Genomic DNA, 19,119 nt, shown 5'->3' on the forward strand with positions numbered 1-19,119 from the left:
AACAAGGCATAAAATGAAATGAAAGGCAGCAGCTGCACTTGCCCTATTGAGAAAGGGGATGAAAGTCCCTGTCATATTGTTCAGTACCAAGGGGAAGTTCATTGATCATCTTCCTTTGAAATCTGAAAGATCTCAGAATAAAAAGAAAAGTTGAAAGGACAAAGGAATTTCAAAAGAAAGAATGAATGCAAGTGGGTGAACTAATATACTCGGGCTGGACTTCCATTTGTTTAGGGTGCCTGGTGTAGCAATAAAGCACTGTTTGAGTTCCACTCCTGTGGGTTTGTTAATTGGCTCAACATCTCTAAAGTGCCATTTGTTCTGAAAGATCATCATTTCAAATTCAGACTTACTTAGTGAAATTTAGTCCTCATATTCCAGATATATACAGCAATGCTTTGAGTAGTTACTCATTATTGGCTCAAATGATGAAACTATTGGAGTGTGGAGAATGGATAGCATAGTCTGTTATAATTGAAGGCCACGGTGTAGTAGATGATCATTGCAAACATAAAGGTTGGGATGGAACGATGGTCCAACAGTTAAGAGCATTGGCTGCTCTTCCAGAGGAACTGGGTTCAGTTCCCAGAGCCTACATGGTGGCTCACAGCTCTCTGTAACTACAGTTCCAGGAGATGCAAAGCTCTTTTTTGGCATCTGCAGTCACCAGATATGGACATAGTATACAAACTTACATGAAGATAAACCTTATCCATACATATAAAAATATAGTAGTGAAATAATTTTAAATTTTAAAATGTCTCTCTAGTTTTATTTATTTTTATTTTATGTTTAAGGATTTTTTTTCTGCATGTATATCTGGGTACCATGTGCATGCAATGCCCAAAGATGCCAGAAGGTGGCATGGGATCCTCTGGAACTGGAGTTAAAAGTGGCTGTGAGCCTCCACGTGGGTTTTGAGAAAGAACTTGGTTTGTTTGAAAAAGCAGCAAATGCTCTTAACCAATGAGCCAGCTCTCTGGTTCTTTATCTTGTTTTAAAAGACAGACAGTTTAAAAGGAGGAAGAGAACAGCCTCGAGGAATGTGAACATAAGCTCAGAAATGCTCTAACAATATGTGGGAGGTTACGGTCCATAGAGAAAAAGTGCTAAATCTACAACTGGCAACATCTCAATGCTCCTTGGTTCCCACATTTGTGTTTGGTCAGGGCTCTGTAGCTGTATTGCAGCCACCACCATACTTAGCCTCTGGGGTATATTGATCAGATCCAACAAATTTGATAAAGGGTTTTTTTAAAAAAATTTTCAGCTCAGCTGGTTCAGAAACAAAATGGAATTCTGTCAGAATGCTCTTTATCTCAGACACTAGAGGAGAGCAACAACAAAGCATGTACAAACTCCCATTTAAGCTTCTTGCCTCAAGCTGAACTGAGCAAGAATCTGAGAAGTCACTAGGCGGCACAATTTATAGGTGTGTGGGCCCATGCCTCACCTTGTGTATGAAAAGCAAAGATTTCCACTATTGTGATCTTTTGCTTTCTTTCCCCCTGTTCATCAGAGCTCCTAGTCAGGGGAATGAGCAACCATTTGGGGCATGCTTTCTAGTTAGGAAAAAAACAAGAATTAATTGGCTACTGTCTGCCTTTGGCTAGAATAAAGATGTCCGGATTTCCTCTGCTGCAGAAGAAATCCAAGTATCTATCATCAGGTAGATCAAGGTCTGCAAGAATCTAGTCATCTTTTCCTCCTAAAAAATGCAAGAAACATTTCCCAACAGAAAAACAGAGTGGGAAGAAAAAAATTACAAAAGAATATTCTCTAAGGTTGTTTTATGGTTTGGGGTTTTGTTTGTTTTAATTTTAATTTTTGCAGGACACCCCAGACACAACTATCTCCTTCATTCTGTATTTTTGGAATGGGAAAAATATTTCATTTAGCTGAATAACATGTTTTCTGACAAACCTGTTAAACAGAACAAAATTTTGTTAAGGCTGTGATGGCCAACCTGGTGCTGTCAGGACCAAGGAAAACCCATACCCAACCTAGTGTTTGACATCTAAGTGCTCAACAACTGATTAATGAGTTCCATTCTGTTTCTCAGGTCCTGCTCTATTGACCTTTCCCCTGGAATTTCTTGTGCTATAATTCTATTTCTAGAATCCTGAGCCTTTGGCTGCAGGGAAAAGGCTGCTGATGCTACAGCAATACATCCCACCACATGAACCAACCAAGCCAGGGATCAAGAGTAGCAGCAACATGCTGGGCCAGAAAGGGCAATGGCAAATAAGAAAATGATTGAAAAGTCTGGTTGCTTAACCAAGGACACAGAAGCAGAATAGAGAAATCACACCAAGTTTACTCATTCCCGTCACACATGCCCTGGACACTACAAGTTTGTCCTCACCACCTGCCTCTGTTAACTTATCACAATCTCAATACTGATGGAACATTTTCTACACACGGTATTTGATTTGGCTGAACACTTCAGTATTGCTTTGTAGCAACGATATGATAGCTAGGAACAAGAAAAGAGCCAGAAATGTTATCGACACTCATGAGGGGAAAGGTCCTAAAAACTAAATAAATGCAAAACAGCAGATGCCATCTTTTTTTTATCATGTACTTGGTGGGTTATTGGCAGCAAAAATGAAATCGCAGGTTGGTTCTTTTATTCCCTCCTCTTGATAACAGTTTATTTTCCTCTCCTGATTTACTGGACTATCAGTAAGCACTATGAACTATTTATCATATGAATGTTAAACAGTTAAAATAAATACACATACAAAAAGGATGCTGGATATGGAGGCAATATACAAATACCAGTTGTGTTTATACCAGAATAAATAGAAAATAAGTTTTGGGATGGAATTAAGTGTTTAGTAATAAAAGAAAGATATACAAGTATTCTAAACACACTCTGGCTTCTGTGGATACCTACACACACACACACACACACACACACACACACACACACACACACATGCACATTAGTATTTTAACAAATAGAATAGATGGATGAAAATTGTATTAATACAATGGACTGCTACACAGCAATGTAAATGAACTACTGCTATACAAAAGCATATAGATGAATCTCATAAATACATTGCTAAAAGAGAAGACTTTCTATGCTGTTTACATAAAGTTCATGAACTACCAAAGCTATTTACTCTGTTTGAAGCCCACGTAGTGATAACTCCTGTAAAGGGGAAATGATTGGGGGAACATTACAGGACTTGTGGGGGTTGGTAATGTCCTATTTATTAACCTGTGCAGCATTTGAACAGGTGCATTTACTTTGCAAAACTTGACACAAAAGTTTTATTGCTTAAATCAATAGGTTTCTAGTTGTAGCTCATTATTTAGTCAAAGTACAATATCCAATTATTTGATTATACATAAAATCAAAATGTTGCCAACACCATCTTCATGAATTACTGAGAATGTTACTTTGCCTCATTTTCTACTCTACTCTTAACTCAATGCTCCCAGGTTGTTGTTTCAACTTATGTTTAACCCAGACATGAGCCTGTAGTCTTGTATAGTTTTTGAAATGTGTATCAGATAAGCCATTAGGGTTTTTCTTTTCTTTTCTTTTTAGATGCAACATGTAACATTAAAAATGGCAAGTGCAAGCAGTTTTGTAAAAATGGTGCTGATAACAAGGTAATTTGTTCCTGCACTGATGGATACCAACTTGCAGAAGACCAGAAGTCCTGTGAACCAGCAGGTCAAAATCTAAATAAGTTATTTAATGAAAATCTCTATTTGGATCTTTAGCATTTGAACTACCTTATTTTAGACTTTTTTTAAAAGGTTTATTTCTTTTTATTTTATATGTATGAGTGTCTTGTGTGTGTGTGTGTGTGTGTGTGTGTGTGTGTGTGTGTATTATACATTGTGTGTACAATGCCCATGGAAGTAAGAAGAGGGCATCAGATCCCCTGAAGTGGAGTTACAGAGGCTGAGTGAGCTAATATGTAGGTGCTTCCCTAACCCTCCATAACTCCAGTTAAATAACCCAGGTTCAGTTCCTTTGCACAAGCAGTCAGTGCTCTTAACCACTGAGAAATCTCTTCAGCCCCTAGGTTTCCTTATTTCAATACTTACTTGTATCTACTCCCTTTGAAACTGAACAAAAGCTTAGTAGCTTGAAGTGAACAAATTAAGTTTACAAATGGCACCATCACTTAAATTCAGTAATTATGTACAGCCTGAATTTTTTTCTGGATCCATATTTTTTCTATGATTTCTATATCACAAAGAAATGGATTTGTGTGATCTCTATGTGCAATATTTGAGGTTCAACACATCAAACTAGTAATATGTTACCATAGCATAAAAGACATATAAATACTTGGCTGACTTGTAAGTTTCTAGAAAAAAGATGCCAAATGTTAAGCATAAGTCTGTTGGAGGCCGAGTTAGTTCAGTCTATTAAAGTTACTTCCTGACTTGAGTCATAAACTGGGTTTCTATACTAGCTGTCAGACTGGATCCAGCAACTGTTTATGCACTCCTAGGCTGAGCCACACCATCTTTACAGTGAAGGGCAAAGCAACATTTCCCAGATGTGTGAGCATGCAACCATGTTGACAGATCATCACTGTGTTTAGCACATCTCCACATACATTGCTCAACTCTGAAGCCATAGTTTTGACTGGTGGGGGGAGAGAGAGAAACTTCGCAAGACCAAAAAAAGGAAAATAAAGTGCCTGGTGTGCGAACCTGAGGACCTGAGTTCAAATCCCCAGCACTCAAAAGCCAGGCAGTATGAACCCATGACCCCAGCACTTAAGGGAAGGGGGAGATAGAACCAGCCAGAAATGGTGAGCTCCAGGTTCAGGAAGAGGTCCAGCCTCAAAAGTAATTTAGAAACAGAGAAATAGACGAGGAGGCTTGCTGTCAACCCCTGGCTTCCACACATACAGGCTTGGGCTCTCACACCAGCCCACATATGTGCCCTCACACATATACCCCACCTACAAATAAAAAAGAAGTACAATTTTGAAGCAAGCCAGGTACAGTTTCTCTTGTGTTTCCAAAGCAAGATTTTTTTTATTAAATTGGTACATTCAATTATGAACCATTCCTCTATAACTGTAGATTTGATACCTATCTCAGTAATGTACCAGGCAGAGGAAATTAAAGAGAGGCCCAGAATACAAGAGTGTGTCTGCTACAAGTAAAATGAAAAGCCTTTGATGCTTCACCTTCTGCCTGTCCTTCCTTCTGCCTGCTTTGTCACATACATTGCCTTACCACAGCTTGCCTTAGGGGTGTGTGTGTGTGTGTGTGTGTGTGTGTGTGTGTGTGTGTGTGTACGTGCATACACATCTGTTCACACTTAACAATAAAAAGCTAACTTCCAATGAAGGCAGCTGGCACAGAAGCTTAGTCCTTAGAAGCCCTTCCATGCTCTAAGAGAGGAAAATGAAAATTGAAAAGCACCTCCAACTATTGAGTTCCATTTGAACGTAGCCTTAGCTTTAGCAGAGGAAGTAGGCCAACCTTAAAATAAGCTGCCCTGCCTTTTCAAAGATAACAGTCCCTTTTCTCAAGCCATTGTTGATCCTGTACGTTTATGCATGAGTATTTTAAACTAATTTCCTATTTTTCAACCACAAACTGCCTTCATGATACTTAGCCATAGCTGGTTGCTATAGAAATGTCTGGTATATGAAACGTAACTAAAAGGAGAGGAAACCATGAAAATGAAGTGTGAGGTGACTTTGTTTGGCTACAAATTTCCATACTGGTAGCCCCCAGTATATCAGTAGATGATTTGTTGGGAAATAAGTCAAACCAAGCAGGGGAAAAAGATGGTCAGATCTTAGTAAATATGGCTTTGGTTATCATATTAGTAACCTATATCTATTTGGTAAATTTTGACAAATACAATTGAATCACAATGAGCTCTCTTCAAAATTCCACATTAGAATCTCCAGTGCATTAATAGTCTACAAAAGAGACTCTGTTAATAACATGTAATGGAAGCCCCTTGTATCTTATCCTAAAAGGAAAGTTACATAGCACCCCTTCCAGATTTCCAGTCATGGGAAGGGATCTTGGAAGTAAGATGTTAATTGAGAAGCTAGATAGAATATCATTAGATTTTTTAAAGTCTTAGTAAATTTGATTTCAGAACACCTATTTAATTTCCATAAAGATGGTGGATTCCAAAGCTAAATGGTCTCCCCCATGGAAGTGTTAAAAACTTTGCATGAAAATAACACAGCCTTTTAGTTTAAAATTATATTCATTTTTTTTAATGTAGATGGGCCTACTTCTCCAAAGTGACAGCAATGAATGAGCTTCATTCTCAGTTTTTGTAATGCAGTTCCATTTGCTACTGTGAAATATCAGAATATTCTCCTTTTTTTTTCTATTTCTGTAGTTCCATTTCCATGTGGAAGAGTTTCTGTTTCATACAGTTCTAAGAAGCTCACCCGTGCAGAGACTATTTTTTCTGACATGGGCTATGAAAATTCTACTGAAGCTGAATTCATTCTGGATGACATCACTGACGGCACCATTCTGGATAACGTCACCGAAAACAGTGAATCACTGAATGACTTCACTCGAGTTGTTGGTGGAGAAAATGCCAAACCAGGTCAAATCCCTTGGCAGGTATTCTATATTGATAGTGTTTTTAAAGCTGGAGCACAGATGGCAAAAGACAGGCCAGATAAGGAGCAGTGCTAGGACATTAGAAAGACCTATGGGGAATCGTGAGAAGTACTTAGGTAGATTTCATCACTCAGCAAAATAAAAACCCCATAGGTAAGCATCTGGTGAAAGACATGTCCAGGGACAGCTACCAGACTAGGTCAAAAAAGAATTTGGTACTAAACAAACAGCACAGTAGGATTCCGAACAACTGGTCAGCAATAGGGATGTCCGTAAATGAGTGCGCTCTCGATCGCGCTCTCGCTCGCGCTCGCGCTCTCGCGCTCTCGCTCTCTCTGTCTCTTTTTCTCATACACACACACAGACATACACATTGGGGCTCACAGAACACCTTCAGTCCCTGGGCAAACTAGTGAGTAAGAAAGTCTCTAGGCCCAGACAAAGTGATGGGAATAAAGAAAAGGACTCACATGGAAAGGATTAAGGCAAAAACTAGTTTCCGAGAATAAACATATGAGGCTTGATCTACTGCCACATTTCTCCAAGTCTGGCAGTATGCCCAGATCACCAAGAATTTGTTAGGCATGCAATGCAATCTCACACTCCATCCCATTTCCACTGGATTCGAACCACTAGAGAGAGAGGCCCAGCAAGCAGGGTTCAAAGAAGCCCTTCAGGTCATTCTGACACATACCGTAGTTTGAAAAACCACTGTACTAAAAGAAGCACACAGAAACCAAACAAAGGACTCGATCTACAGTCTTCCAAGTGTGTTCTGCACACAAACTGCATGTAAAGTATTAACTTTGTGTATTTTTGTTATATAACCAAGAGTTAGATTAGTAGCAAAGTGCAGGACTTAATTATCCATTCAACCAAAGCCTCAGTGATTCCATTTGTGAGGGAGACAAGCCACCTCCTCCCACGTCAATACAAGGAGCTAGTCTGTTCCTTACATAAAATTGGGCTGGCCCATAAGATAATCAGCACATATGATTACTTAAATTAACTGGTTAAAAGAATTGGTTCCCCTGTGACTTCTGCCACACTTCCAAGGAATAATGGTCACATATGGTTGGTGACTATTATACTGGAAAGGGTAAGTATAAAGAGAATATTTCTATCATTACATGTATTTCTGTTAGTGTATATATCATGGTTTAGTCTATTTTAAAACTCCTTAGGCCACAGTCATAATTTAGTAGCGATTTCAATGATTCTTCACACCAAAATATTTTCTCTAGTGAAGTACAGACTTTTACAACATCAGAGACTGATAGTTTGGATAACACTGCAATCATCAAATTAGTTACAATTTAAGGAACCAAGGTCAATTAGATGTATTCATCTAAATTTCAGATTTAAAAACACTAGAAATTTCTGAAATAAGCTAGGAATCCTAGCTGTGTGTCTATTCAGGAGTCTTCAAAATGTCTGCTACTCTGCCATTTTCTAGGATAGCAGGTGAAAGATATTAAACATATACTTGGGGACAGAAGAAAATCCTACAGACACTGAATATGTAGACAATAAAATGTCTCTGTATATACATTTATATACCCTCTATCCCTCCTTAAAGGCACCTTCCCAGAGCTACATCCCTTATGCCCCCATCATCCTTTCCTTTGCTCTCTCACATCTTTATTGCTTGTCATTATCCTTGGTCAAACTAACCCTCTCTAGTGACCTTTGAACAATCTCTCTTGGGTTCGGACACCGTAATGTTTTCATTCTATTTAACATCAGTGTAGCTAATTCTAATTTTGTTTTTTTGTTTTTTGTTTTTTTTTTTTGTGTGTGTGTTCTTGTGTATTCTCATTCCTTATATTTCCAATGTCCATGTGCAAGGTGGTTGCATTAGTTACTTTTCTGTTGCTGTGATAATGCACCATGACCAAAGGCAACTTAAGGAAGGGGGAGCTTACTTGAGCTTATGATTGCAAAGGGATAAGAATCCATCATGGAGGGGAGGCATGGCAGCTGGAGATCAGATCTCCAACCACAAACATGAAGCAGAAAAATGGAAGTAGGGTGAGAATACAAACTGTCAAAACCCACCCTAGTGATGGGCAGGCAGCCCCTGCTCCCCAGACAGCACCACTAGCTGGGAACTGAGTGTTCACATACATGAGCCTATGGGGGGACATGTTCTATTTCAACCACCACAGTGGCCCTAACAAAAAAATCTTATTTTGTGACAGTGACCCTCAACGTGCCAGAGGAGCATAAAGCAGTTTTATCCAGGGACTTATTAACAATGACTATCATTTCCTCTTTAAATAAGGCAGAATGTGTTTAATTCCAAGATGTTTACATTGAGGTCTTAGTATTGCCACCCTTAGTAAATGAAATGGCAAAAATATGGGGTGGAGGAATATAGTCTCAGTTTAGTCACACAGTCTGGAGTTTCCACCCACTCCCTTTAGAGCAGGTGCTTAGCAGGTACCTATGCATAGCAGACCCTGGATTTTCTTTTCAAGGAGAAGAGACTAGTAGTTGGTGGGTGCAGCTCTGTGAGGAAGAATACAGTGGTTCTGAAACATGAGACATCACTTGCAACTGTCACCTAGAAAAGTGTCTCAAATTGCTGGTGTTTCCTAAAAGCCTTTCCAATCAGAATTGGTTCTTTTGTTAGGCAAGTCAGTGGGAGAGAAGAACAAAGTGAGCACTCAAGTGAAGAAATCCCACAAGGAACAAAGAATTGACTTTCATCGGGAATCACCAATAGTTTGAATAAACTAGACATGTTTCATCTGTTAAAAGGTTTAGGTGGAGCTGGTGATATCTCAGTAGTAGAGTGCTTGCTTAACATGAGTATAGCCCTGGGTTCAAGTCTCAGTAGTACACACATATACAGAGAGAGAGGGGGGCGGGTTTAGTTTAGACGTTTAGGTGAGCTGTCCACATCTTTCCAACTGGAGACACCTGTTTCTTTGTAGACTTAAAGTGGTCTGGCCTCAGTTAAGAAGCCCTTTCTGAGCACCTGGCTTAGTTGCTAGGCTGGACCTGTTTAACATGAGACTTGTTTGAGCAAACATTTTGGAATTGTCAACTGGCAGAGCTCTTCTGATCCCAGGAGCAGTGGTTCTAGCTTGAGGGTCACAGAGTGTTCATCCACGGTGAGAAATCCATGGGCACAGGCTAGGGGATTTCAGGGAACCTGGCCACTGTCATTTCTCATCTCACATCTCTCACCTTATTTCATGGTTTCCACTTCATTTGCCTGCCTAGTGGCCAGGGCCTAAGTGGCCTGTCAGGACAAGTTGACAGGATTACTTCCTTGGAACTCTAGGGGTCCTGAGCAGCATAGCTACCCAATTCAGGCTAAAATTCCTCCTCTCCCCTCCCCTCCCCTCCACCTAGACCAAAGATGCAAACCAGGCAAGAAGTCTTTCCTTCAGGTTCTCCTGCAGTGGGATGAGAGCTCCTTGGAAAAGAATCAGGGACTCTAAGGAGCACTTCAGGGGATGAGAGGGGAAGCCAGAGAGTTAAGTATACCACACGTTAACAGAAACACACTTTTCTTAGAAACTGTATCTAGCCAACTAAGAAACTGAAACAGCTATATAGGAAAGAATAAAAGCTTTGGAATGAGAGGGAGGGAAAGGTAAACTGTAACGCCTATATTACTAGATCACTTTCATCAACAACTCCAAAGTAGAGGTTTGAGGAAACCACACAGTGCCTGTCTAGAGCTTTCATTTCATTTCTCTCCCACAATCATGGCTAGTTCAATATCTCTGTGCATGTGCACACCTTTTCTGCTTTCTGCTAAGGTCTGTGTAACCCTATATAAGAAATACCTGATCTTTTTCAAAGATGTATTTTTATCTTATTTTTGTACTTTTGGCATAAATATCCTCCTTAAACATCTTTACTTCCCCCATTCTTGGCTTTCCCCAGCTTGGTCACCAAGCTGTCATTGAAGCAACCTGAGCTCTTTGCTTATGCTGCTGTTTGCACAGATCTACTCCTTCAACTAGGTTATAACCCCATGACAGACAGCAAACTTAAAATATTAATGAGCCAGAGATGTTTTCTTTTACGTGCCGACCATAATTCTACAGAAATGTTTTACTTATCTATGTGTGATAGTGCACATCTTTAATCCCAGCACCTGGGTGGAACAGACAGGTGGATCTTTGATTTCAAGGCCAGCATGTTCATCACAGTAAGTTTCAGGACAGCCAGGGCTACATAGTGAGACCCTATCTCAAAAACAAAACAAGAGTCGGGCAGTGGTGGCTCACTCCTTTAATCCCAGCACTCAGGAGGCAGAGGCAGGCAGATCTCTCTGAGTTTGAGGCCAGCCTGATCTACAGAGCTAGATCTAGGACAGCCAGTCTATCAAAGAAACCCTGTCTCAAAAAAAAGCCAAAAGGAAGGAAGGAAGGAAGGAAGGAAGGAAGGGAGGGAGGGAGGGAGGGAGGGAGGGAGGGAGGAAGGAAGGAAGGAAGAAAAAAGACGTCTTACTTTAAAAAAAAAGACAACTTTGTATTATTATTCCTAGCTCAGATGATGAAATTACAATTAGAAGAAAAAAAAGAAAATAACACATGCAATCTCACCTACATCTATAAAGCTAGTTTGGACAGACCATTTGGACTATTAACCTGCAGTATTGTTTAATGAAGTACATATCAATGGCCATTGTATTTAATGGTTGTAATTAAACCAAAGTGAGTATTCCTTATGTGCTCAACAAAATAACCTACTGCCATGAATTTGGTGAGCAACATCTGTGGTACATCACGTACCTTGCTTAGTATAATAGAAAATATGGAATAAACGGTGTTATTAAAAAGCTAGAATAGATGGCAAGTGAGAATAAGAGCTTTCGTGAACTCACGGGGAAAGGCTAGGCTGGAGTTAAAGGTTAAAGAGAACAATGAGACAACAGCTATTTTCATGGGCTGCCATTGCCATGAAGAAGAGAAATACAGATTGAATGTATTTTGTCATTGTGTTTAGGTATGTTGGAGATGGGGACTGTTAGAAGAAAGTTCCTAGTAGACTGTGACCATGAAAATAATTGGCAGATCAGAATTCAGATGCCTTGCTCAGAACATATGCTTTCCTATTTTTCCCCTTCATTCTCTGAAGTCTTACAAGAACTTGTCCTTGGCCAAGCAGACAGCTCATCTTCCAAGTAGCTAATATTTAGATAGCTATGATCCTGAGATGGTCAAGCAAACATTCCAAACCATGCATTTGTAATATTTTAATTGTAAATACATCTTAGTCCTTTTTTTCTTAGCAAAGGTGTTTGCTAAAATTTCTAATACCAATTAGGGATTGGCAAAGAATGCTCTTCAGACTTAAAAGGACACAACCATATTTCTCAGTCATCCACTGGAAAGCAGTAGAATCTCCAGGCATCAATCCTTTGGCAGAGTCATATAAAATATATTATAGTGTATGTGCCCAGGGGCTATGGATATCTTTCAGGTTGACCTCTCTAAGCTGAGAGGTGTTCACTAATTCTATAATAGTACCTACAAGAGAAACAGCATTCCATTGTGGCATGTTAATTCTACTTCCAGAGAAAGATGTGTTGGATTGTAATATTCAGGACCAGCATAAAACCATGTTACCCAATTTTTTGTGATGGTAAAATCATTTGAGATCGGGATCAGCCACCTCATCTTTTGAACAGTACACTTGTACAGTGCCCTAGCCTGAGAAGGGTCTCATATCAAAGGCTTAAGTATTCTGTATTTGTGTTCCATAACTGAAGTCTAATGAGACAATAGAACAAGTGCTGAGGACCTGGACCCTTGGATTATTGTAGTCACATCTTTCACCTCCTACCCATAGTGCCTCATAGAACCTACCTCTCCCCACACTTGCCCAGTGACCACTACCATCCCCCAACCAATGGTACTCAGGCAAACTTCTCATCATTCAACCCAAATGCCATTGCTACACTCTTCCTGGCAAAGCTGGCACAGGCAGAGTATGTCAAGTGCACATACTCTCTACCATTTGGGGAAAGGTGCATAATCACATAGCATCTCTGGACCCAGAATATGCTTTTGCCAGCACACTCAGAGAATGAAAAGGGGCTTCCAGATCCCGTACACATTCTGACATGGAAGTGCATTTGTTTGGGAATCACCTTCCTCCCTTGATGGCTGTGGTAGTCTATCAAGGGAAGACTAACATACCCTCCCCTGTTAGGAATGGTGTGAGGAGTGTGGGGATCATCTGGAACTAGCAGACAGTGGGATATCAAGACTATGAGTGCTAAACTGCAGACTACAGGCCCTGGGCACCTGTGAAGGCTTGCAGTCAACCAGCAAATATCCCCATGCCGGAAGGAGTATAGCACTAAATAAGTTTTAAATTATGGGTTATAAAAGCTACCCTAGAAGAAAAAGGAATGCTTTTTATTTCAGTGTCTTCAACAGCAATTTTATACTGGCTTTAGAACAAGGGGACTCAGATTTGTGTTTCCCATTGGCCCTTCCAAAGTATATTCCCAGCCTGAGTGAACATTTTTTTAAGCATAAAAGTACTTTTAATTTCTTAGCATGTTCTTTCTTATTATTATTATTATTATTATTATTATTATTATTATTATTATTACTATTATTATTTTTATGAGATTTCTGTTCATTTTACATACCAACCACAGATTCCCCCGTCCTCCCTCCTCCTGCCCCCTAGGTTTCTCCCCCAACCCACCCCCGCCCCCGATTCCATCCCCTTCAAGGCAAGGTCCCCCATGGGGAGTCAGTAGAGCCTGGTACATTCAGTTGAGGCAGGACCAAGCCCCTCCTCCCTGCATCAAGGCTGTGCAAAGTGTCCCACCATAGGCACTGGGCTCCAAAAAGCCAGCTCATGCACCAGGGATGGGTCCCAATCGCATTGCCTGCCTGGAGCCCCCCTTAACAGTTCAAGCTAAACAACTGTGTTGCTTATCCAGAGGACCTAGTCCAGAACCATGGGGGCTCCTTAGCTATTGGTCCATAGTTCATGTGTTTCCACTAGTTTGGCTGGTTGTTAGTGTATTTTTTCCCATAATGATCTCAATGTCCCTTCCTCATTGAATCCCTCCTCTCTTTCATCGATTGAACTCCTGGAGTTCAGCCTGACACCAGGTAATGGATCTCTGCCATCTGCTTCCATCAGTCACTGGATGAGGACTCTATGATGGCAGTTAGGGTATTCAGTCATCTGATCACCAAAGTAGGCCAGTTCAGGCACCCTCTCGACTATTGCCAGTAGTCTAAAGTGGGGTCATCTTTGTGGATTCCTGGGAACTTCCCTATCACTCTGCTTCTCTCTATTCCCATGATGTCTTCATTTATCATGGTATCTCTTTCCTTGTTCTCCCAGTCTGTTCCTGTTCCAGTTCGAACCTCCCGCTCCCCTAAGCTCTCATCTCCCATCCCTTGCCCTCCATTACCCCCCACCCCCAGTTTGCTCATGTAGATTTCATCCATTTCTCCATCACGGGGCAATCCATGTGTCCTTCCTAGGGTCCTCCTTACTAGGTAGCCTCCCTGGAGCTGTGGATTGCAGTCTGGTTACCCTTTGCTTTACACCTAGAATCACTGATGAGTGAGTACATGCCATGTTTGTCCTTCTGAGTTACCTCACTCAGGATGATATTTTCTAGTTCCATTCATTTGCCTGCAATGCTCAGGATGTCATTGTTTTTCTCTGCTGAGTAGTACTCCATTGCATATATGTGCCACATTTTTAAACCACAAGGATTACCAAGCCATGAGAATCCAGATTCACTAGCTATGTAACAGTTTTCAAAGGTAACTGTAAGAACTGTAAGAATATTCTACTTTCTCCAGTCCTACCCACAAAATATTCTCATTAAATCTCTATGAGCCCCCAAATCTGTTTTTATCAGAAACCGAGATTTTTCTACCACATTTGGTTCTCAGACCACCTCTAAGAGATTCTGAATGCTCTGAAACACAAACCCTGGGGCCTAGCAGACTGAGGTGGGGTGAGACACATATGCCACAGGTCACATGTGGAGATCAAAGGACAACTTGCAGGAATCAGTTCTTTCTTTCTATCATGTGGGTCCCAGGGATTGAATGAAGGTCACTAGGCTTGGTGGCAAGTACTTTTAGCTACTGTGCCATCTCAGTAGCATGAGTGGTTATGTAACTTTAAACCTTAGTTTGTTCATTGAGAATGGATAGAGTAATATTCCATAATGTATTGTGTCTTGAGTTACAAACATGTATAAACAATACAGTCATTAGCCCCAAATAAATGAACTCAATAAATGTATAAAATTAGGAAGATTGTTAAAGCTGGGTGGTAGAAATGCTGGTGTTTATTATATCATTATTATGTTTTTCTGTATTTTTGCAATTTTTCAAAATATAAAGCAATAGCTAAAAAGAGCCAGAGAGCCTGAGAGTGGGAAAGAGGGTGAACGGGCTGTAATAATTGGATGAGCCCATCAGGACCTTAGATAAAAAGCTAGTGCTTCAGTGTCCAGGTCTCAGCAGGTGGTCAGTAAGTTGAATTCAGGCCCAGAACAAGTCCTTCAAAAGGACCATCTCTACCCCACATGCAAAGGGACCAACATCCCTCTTTGTCACATTTAGGAACAGGTTTAGCTGAAGGGCTACTTATGGCTTAGGCAAAGGGCATCAGTTTACAAAGGCTAGTTGGCTCCTGCAAAGTTTACTGAATGCTGAGTGCGCCCTCTAGTGTCCACGCTTCTCAGTTTTATCCTTGAAAATGTGGATCAAGAAGGCCTTTGTTTACACTGGAACTGAAATTCTCTAAGTTGATTTAGATGTTGATTGGGTAAAAAACATTGATGGTCCTCTTTGATTATGATGTGACTATGGACAAGAGAGAATGGATTAGCCTCTTATCTGCTAATGTCCGTGTTTAATGCAGCAAAGCGGACAGTTTAGAACAAGGACAGCCTACATTTCTAGCCAGAGCAAGCTGGCTATGGTTAGGGGAGATGGAAGGAATGTGCGAGTCCTGCTGGTGATCAGCACATAGGTGACTAGTAAACACAGACCCTGTGGAGTCCTTAGGCCTCATTTCATAATATTCTCATTTGGGAGGGTTGAAACAACTCCTGAGAAAACTAGTCATTTTTCTCTTTCAAGTGACCTATAGAAAAGAGATGTCCTCATACAAGGCAAGAGACTCAATAGTAATTTAATTATTCATCCTGGAGAGTTAGTATTTCATGCCATATTCACTGTATCTCCTTGAAAAACTTATGCCAGCAGACTCTAGATAACATGGGAAAAGGAACTCAAGGACCCCACATCACACACAAAAAACCCACCCCTCAGATTTGCCTCACCTGGAGCACTATCCCTACCATTCTATCTCTCATTCTGCATTCGCTTCAAGATCATTATAGAAACAGCACTTTGGTTTGTACTCCAGAAACACTAATTCATCTGCAGAGCTGACACTTTCCAGAAATCCTCCATTTCTGCCAGCACCTAGAAGCCAACTTTTACCTACTCCCACAAACAGCATATGTATTCATTTCTCTCTGGATCAAATATCGTATGCAGTGAGATTCTTAATTTCATTTCCACAGGTCATTTTAAATGGTGAAATTGAGGCATTCTGTGGCGGTGCCATCATTAATGAAAAATGGGTTGTAACTGCTGCCCACTGTCTCAAACCTGGTGATAAAATTGAGGTTGTGGCAGGTAAGTAAACAAAATAGATAATAATTGGCAACATCAGTGCATGATGGACATATGTATTGTACAAAGGTCCAATAAGATTGTTACTGAATAAATTGGGCTAATGATAGAGGGGCCATAATTTCAAATTCTAACTTATTCCAGCTTCCAAGGCCCAGAATTCTTTTTGTGAACCCATAAAGCACTCTCAGCATGGTACAATTATTTTTTGATGCATTAATTTCCCTACCCACTATATTAGATCATTGAGAGTTGGTTGTTAGTGATCAGTGAACCCAAGCAGACTGTAGACCCATGGGAAATGTGTTTATGCAAAAGACAATAAATTACAAGATTTGTTTTCAACAGGTGAATATAACATTGATGAAAAGGAAGACACCGAGCAAAGGCGAAATGTGATTCGAACTATTCCTCATCACCACTACAACGCAAGCATTAATAAGTACAGCCATGACATTGCCTTGCTAGAGCTGGATAAACCTTTAATACTAAACAGCTACGTAACCCCTATCTGTGTTGCCAATAGGGAATATACAAACATCTTCCTCAAGTTTGGGTCTGGCTATGTAAGTGGCTGGGGGAAAGTCTTCAACAAAGGTAGACAGGCTTCAATTCTTCAATACCTTAGAGTTCCATTGGTTGACCGAGCCACGTGCCTTCGGTCCACAACATTCAGCATCTATAACAACATGTTCTGTGCTGGTTACCGTGAGGGAGGCAAAGATTCTTGTGAAGGAGATAGTGGGGGACCCCATGTTACTGAGGTGGAAGGGACCAGTTTCTTAACTGGCATTATTAGCTGGGGTGAAGAGTGTGCAATAAAAGGCAAATATGGAATATATACTAAGGTTTCCCGGTACGTCAACTGGATTAAGGAAAAAACAAAGCTAACTTAATGAAAAAAAAAATCCTATTTTTGAAGACTATTCACTAGGATTGAAAATGGACCAAGCCCTTTACTAACTAGTCATTTTCCATCTCTTGTTAAATTTGAATATATAAGTTCTATAAATACTGATTTTTCTCTGTGCAGATGAGGATCCCATCTAAGATCTATATTGTACTAGATCAAGTAGGTTAGCAGATATAATCGCTAGAGAATGAGTTTGGTAAGAGATTTTACTGTTTCCATAAGTGCAGCCCTTGGCAAAATTAGAAAAGAAAGTTTTCCATGGTGCCCATCAGGAAGGATGGTCCTCGACTGCAGTGACTTACCTGGTTCTCCCTTCTTAGCTGCAACCCATGTCGTAGATCTTCCTTGCCTCTCTCAAGTTTATTGGGTTTCTACCAGAATCTTTAGCCCATTTAAGGCCAGAGGCACACAGGAGCCGCTGATAGGTTAAAACTCATCAAAACCATTACTTCCTCTCCTGTTTTTTTCCTGAATCCTGTATCTTTTCATACTCTCAATCCCTAAATCAGTGTTCCCTGCCTCACTCCCACTCTCCCTAGCCATGGAGGAGGAAGAGGACTCTTTTTAAATGCCATACATATATATATACACACCCAGAAAACCCATATTCGCTTTCAGTTTGGTCTCAAACTTACTTTGAATAGCATGGGATAAGGTGTACTACCTACAATCATAAGGGGAATTCCCCCTTCAATGCACCACCCAGGATAGTTCCCTAAGAATGTGTAATCGGTGATCATGGAGGCCTGACATTGATCAAAATGCATCGCCTCCTGTCTGAAAGAAATCATGGTAATAGAAAGTTAATGATGAGCCAGACAGAGTAGTGAATGCCTTTAATGCCAGCACTTAGGAGGCAGAGGCAGGTGAATCTCTGAGTTCGAGACCAGCCTAGTCTATAGAGTAAGTTCTAGGACATCCAGGGCTACATAGAGAAGCCCTGTCTTGAAGAAAAAGAATAAGAAAGAAAAAGAAAAAAAGTAAATGATTAATTTAGGCATGTAAGTTCACTGTGTATAGTAGCATATTGGTAAACATTTAAGCAAGGGCTCTTAAAAACAACTCAGAACCTTATGTGTAGCAACTACTCATCTCTATGGTATAATCTTGGTAGATTTCAAGCTATTAACATGAAATTACTGAACAAGGGAGTTGATAAAACATACAAAATTGATCTAAAACAATGCTTTAGTCAGTTTTAACCTAGAACTAGCTGAGTTCTCAAGGAATGTTTTAACAGCGTGTGTTCAGCCTTCTCCAGAGCCAATCAACAAGACAACTTGCCTAAACAAGACAACCAACATAAGTGCGCTCAAGGCCAGAGTCATTGCAAATGGCCAACTGAATTGCCCATTTCTGGTTTTCAGCTCTCCAATGAGCTTTGTTATTATAATTAATCTTGCTATATTAAGTTTTCTAGAGGGTAACTGACCGTCCAACACGTTTTTTCATCTGGGAATTAATGAACTTGTATTTTAATTCATATCATGGATCTCTGTATAAACTTGTCTGATATTGAGTACTCAATGATGCATAAAGGGGACAAATGACAAAAGCAGGATTTGAACCCCTTGGCACTGTCACCTGCCCCCATCAAACAAACCCTACTTCACTACTGCTGATTTTACTAAAGTTCCACTACTTACTCTTTTTTGTCTTGTAAAAAGTATCAATAAACATCTTTCCAAATTTCTCCAAGTGTTTCTTTGTTCTTCATTGCTTCATTCAACAAATATTCAAGTAGAGTTCCCTGCATAACATTACCAATAATGCTGATTAAATTTTGAAATAAGAGTGTTTGCATTTGAAAAAAAAATTAAGTATGTAAATAACCGTCAGTGTACATACTACACTAGGATACAGTAGTTGCTCAATAAACACTAGCTGGAGCTACAGAGATGGCTCAGTGGTTAGGAGCATTTGCTGTAGCACTTCCTTCTTGTAGGT

At 40.2% G+C, this 19,119-nt stretch overlaps 1 protein-coding gene across 1 annotated transcript in view; it reads left to right on the forward strand.

The window, feature by feature from the left end:
- The window catches only part of F9 (coagulation factor IX), a 30,699-nt gene extending 11,834 nt beyond the window's left edge, over window positions 1–18,865 (forward strand). The window contains exons 5-8 of the mRNA XM_028854232.2: window positions 3,563–3,691; window positions 6,359–6,591; window positions 16,148–16,262; window positions 16,608–18,865. Coding sequence (XP_028710065.1) covers window positions 3,563–3,691; window positions 6,359–6,591; window positions 16,148–16,262; window positions 16,608–17,155 — 1,025 coding nt within the window. The 3' untranslated portion in view covers window positions 17,156–18,865. The remainder of the gene's footprint in view (window positions 1–3,562; window positions 3,692–6,358; window positions 6,592–16,147; window positions 16,263–16,607) is intronic.
- The last annotated feature ends 254 nt before the right edge of the window (window positions 18,866–19,119 follow it).

The sequence above is a fragment of the Peromyscus leucopus genome, chromosome X (genome assembly GCF_004664715.2).
Source record: "Peromyscus leucopus breed LL Stock chromosome X, UCI_PerLeu_2.1, whole genome shotgun sequence".
Taxonomy (NCBI): domain Eukaryota; kingdom Metazoa; phylum Chordata; class Mammalia; order Rodentia; family Cricetidae; genus Peromyscus; species Peromyscus leucopus.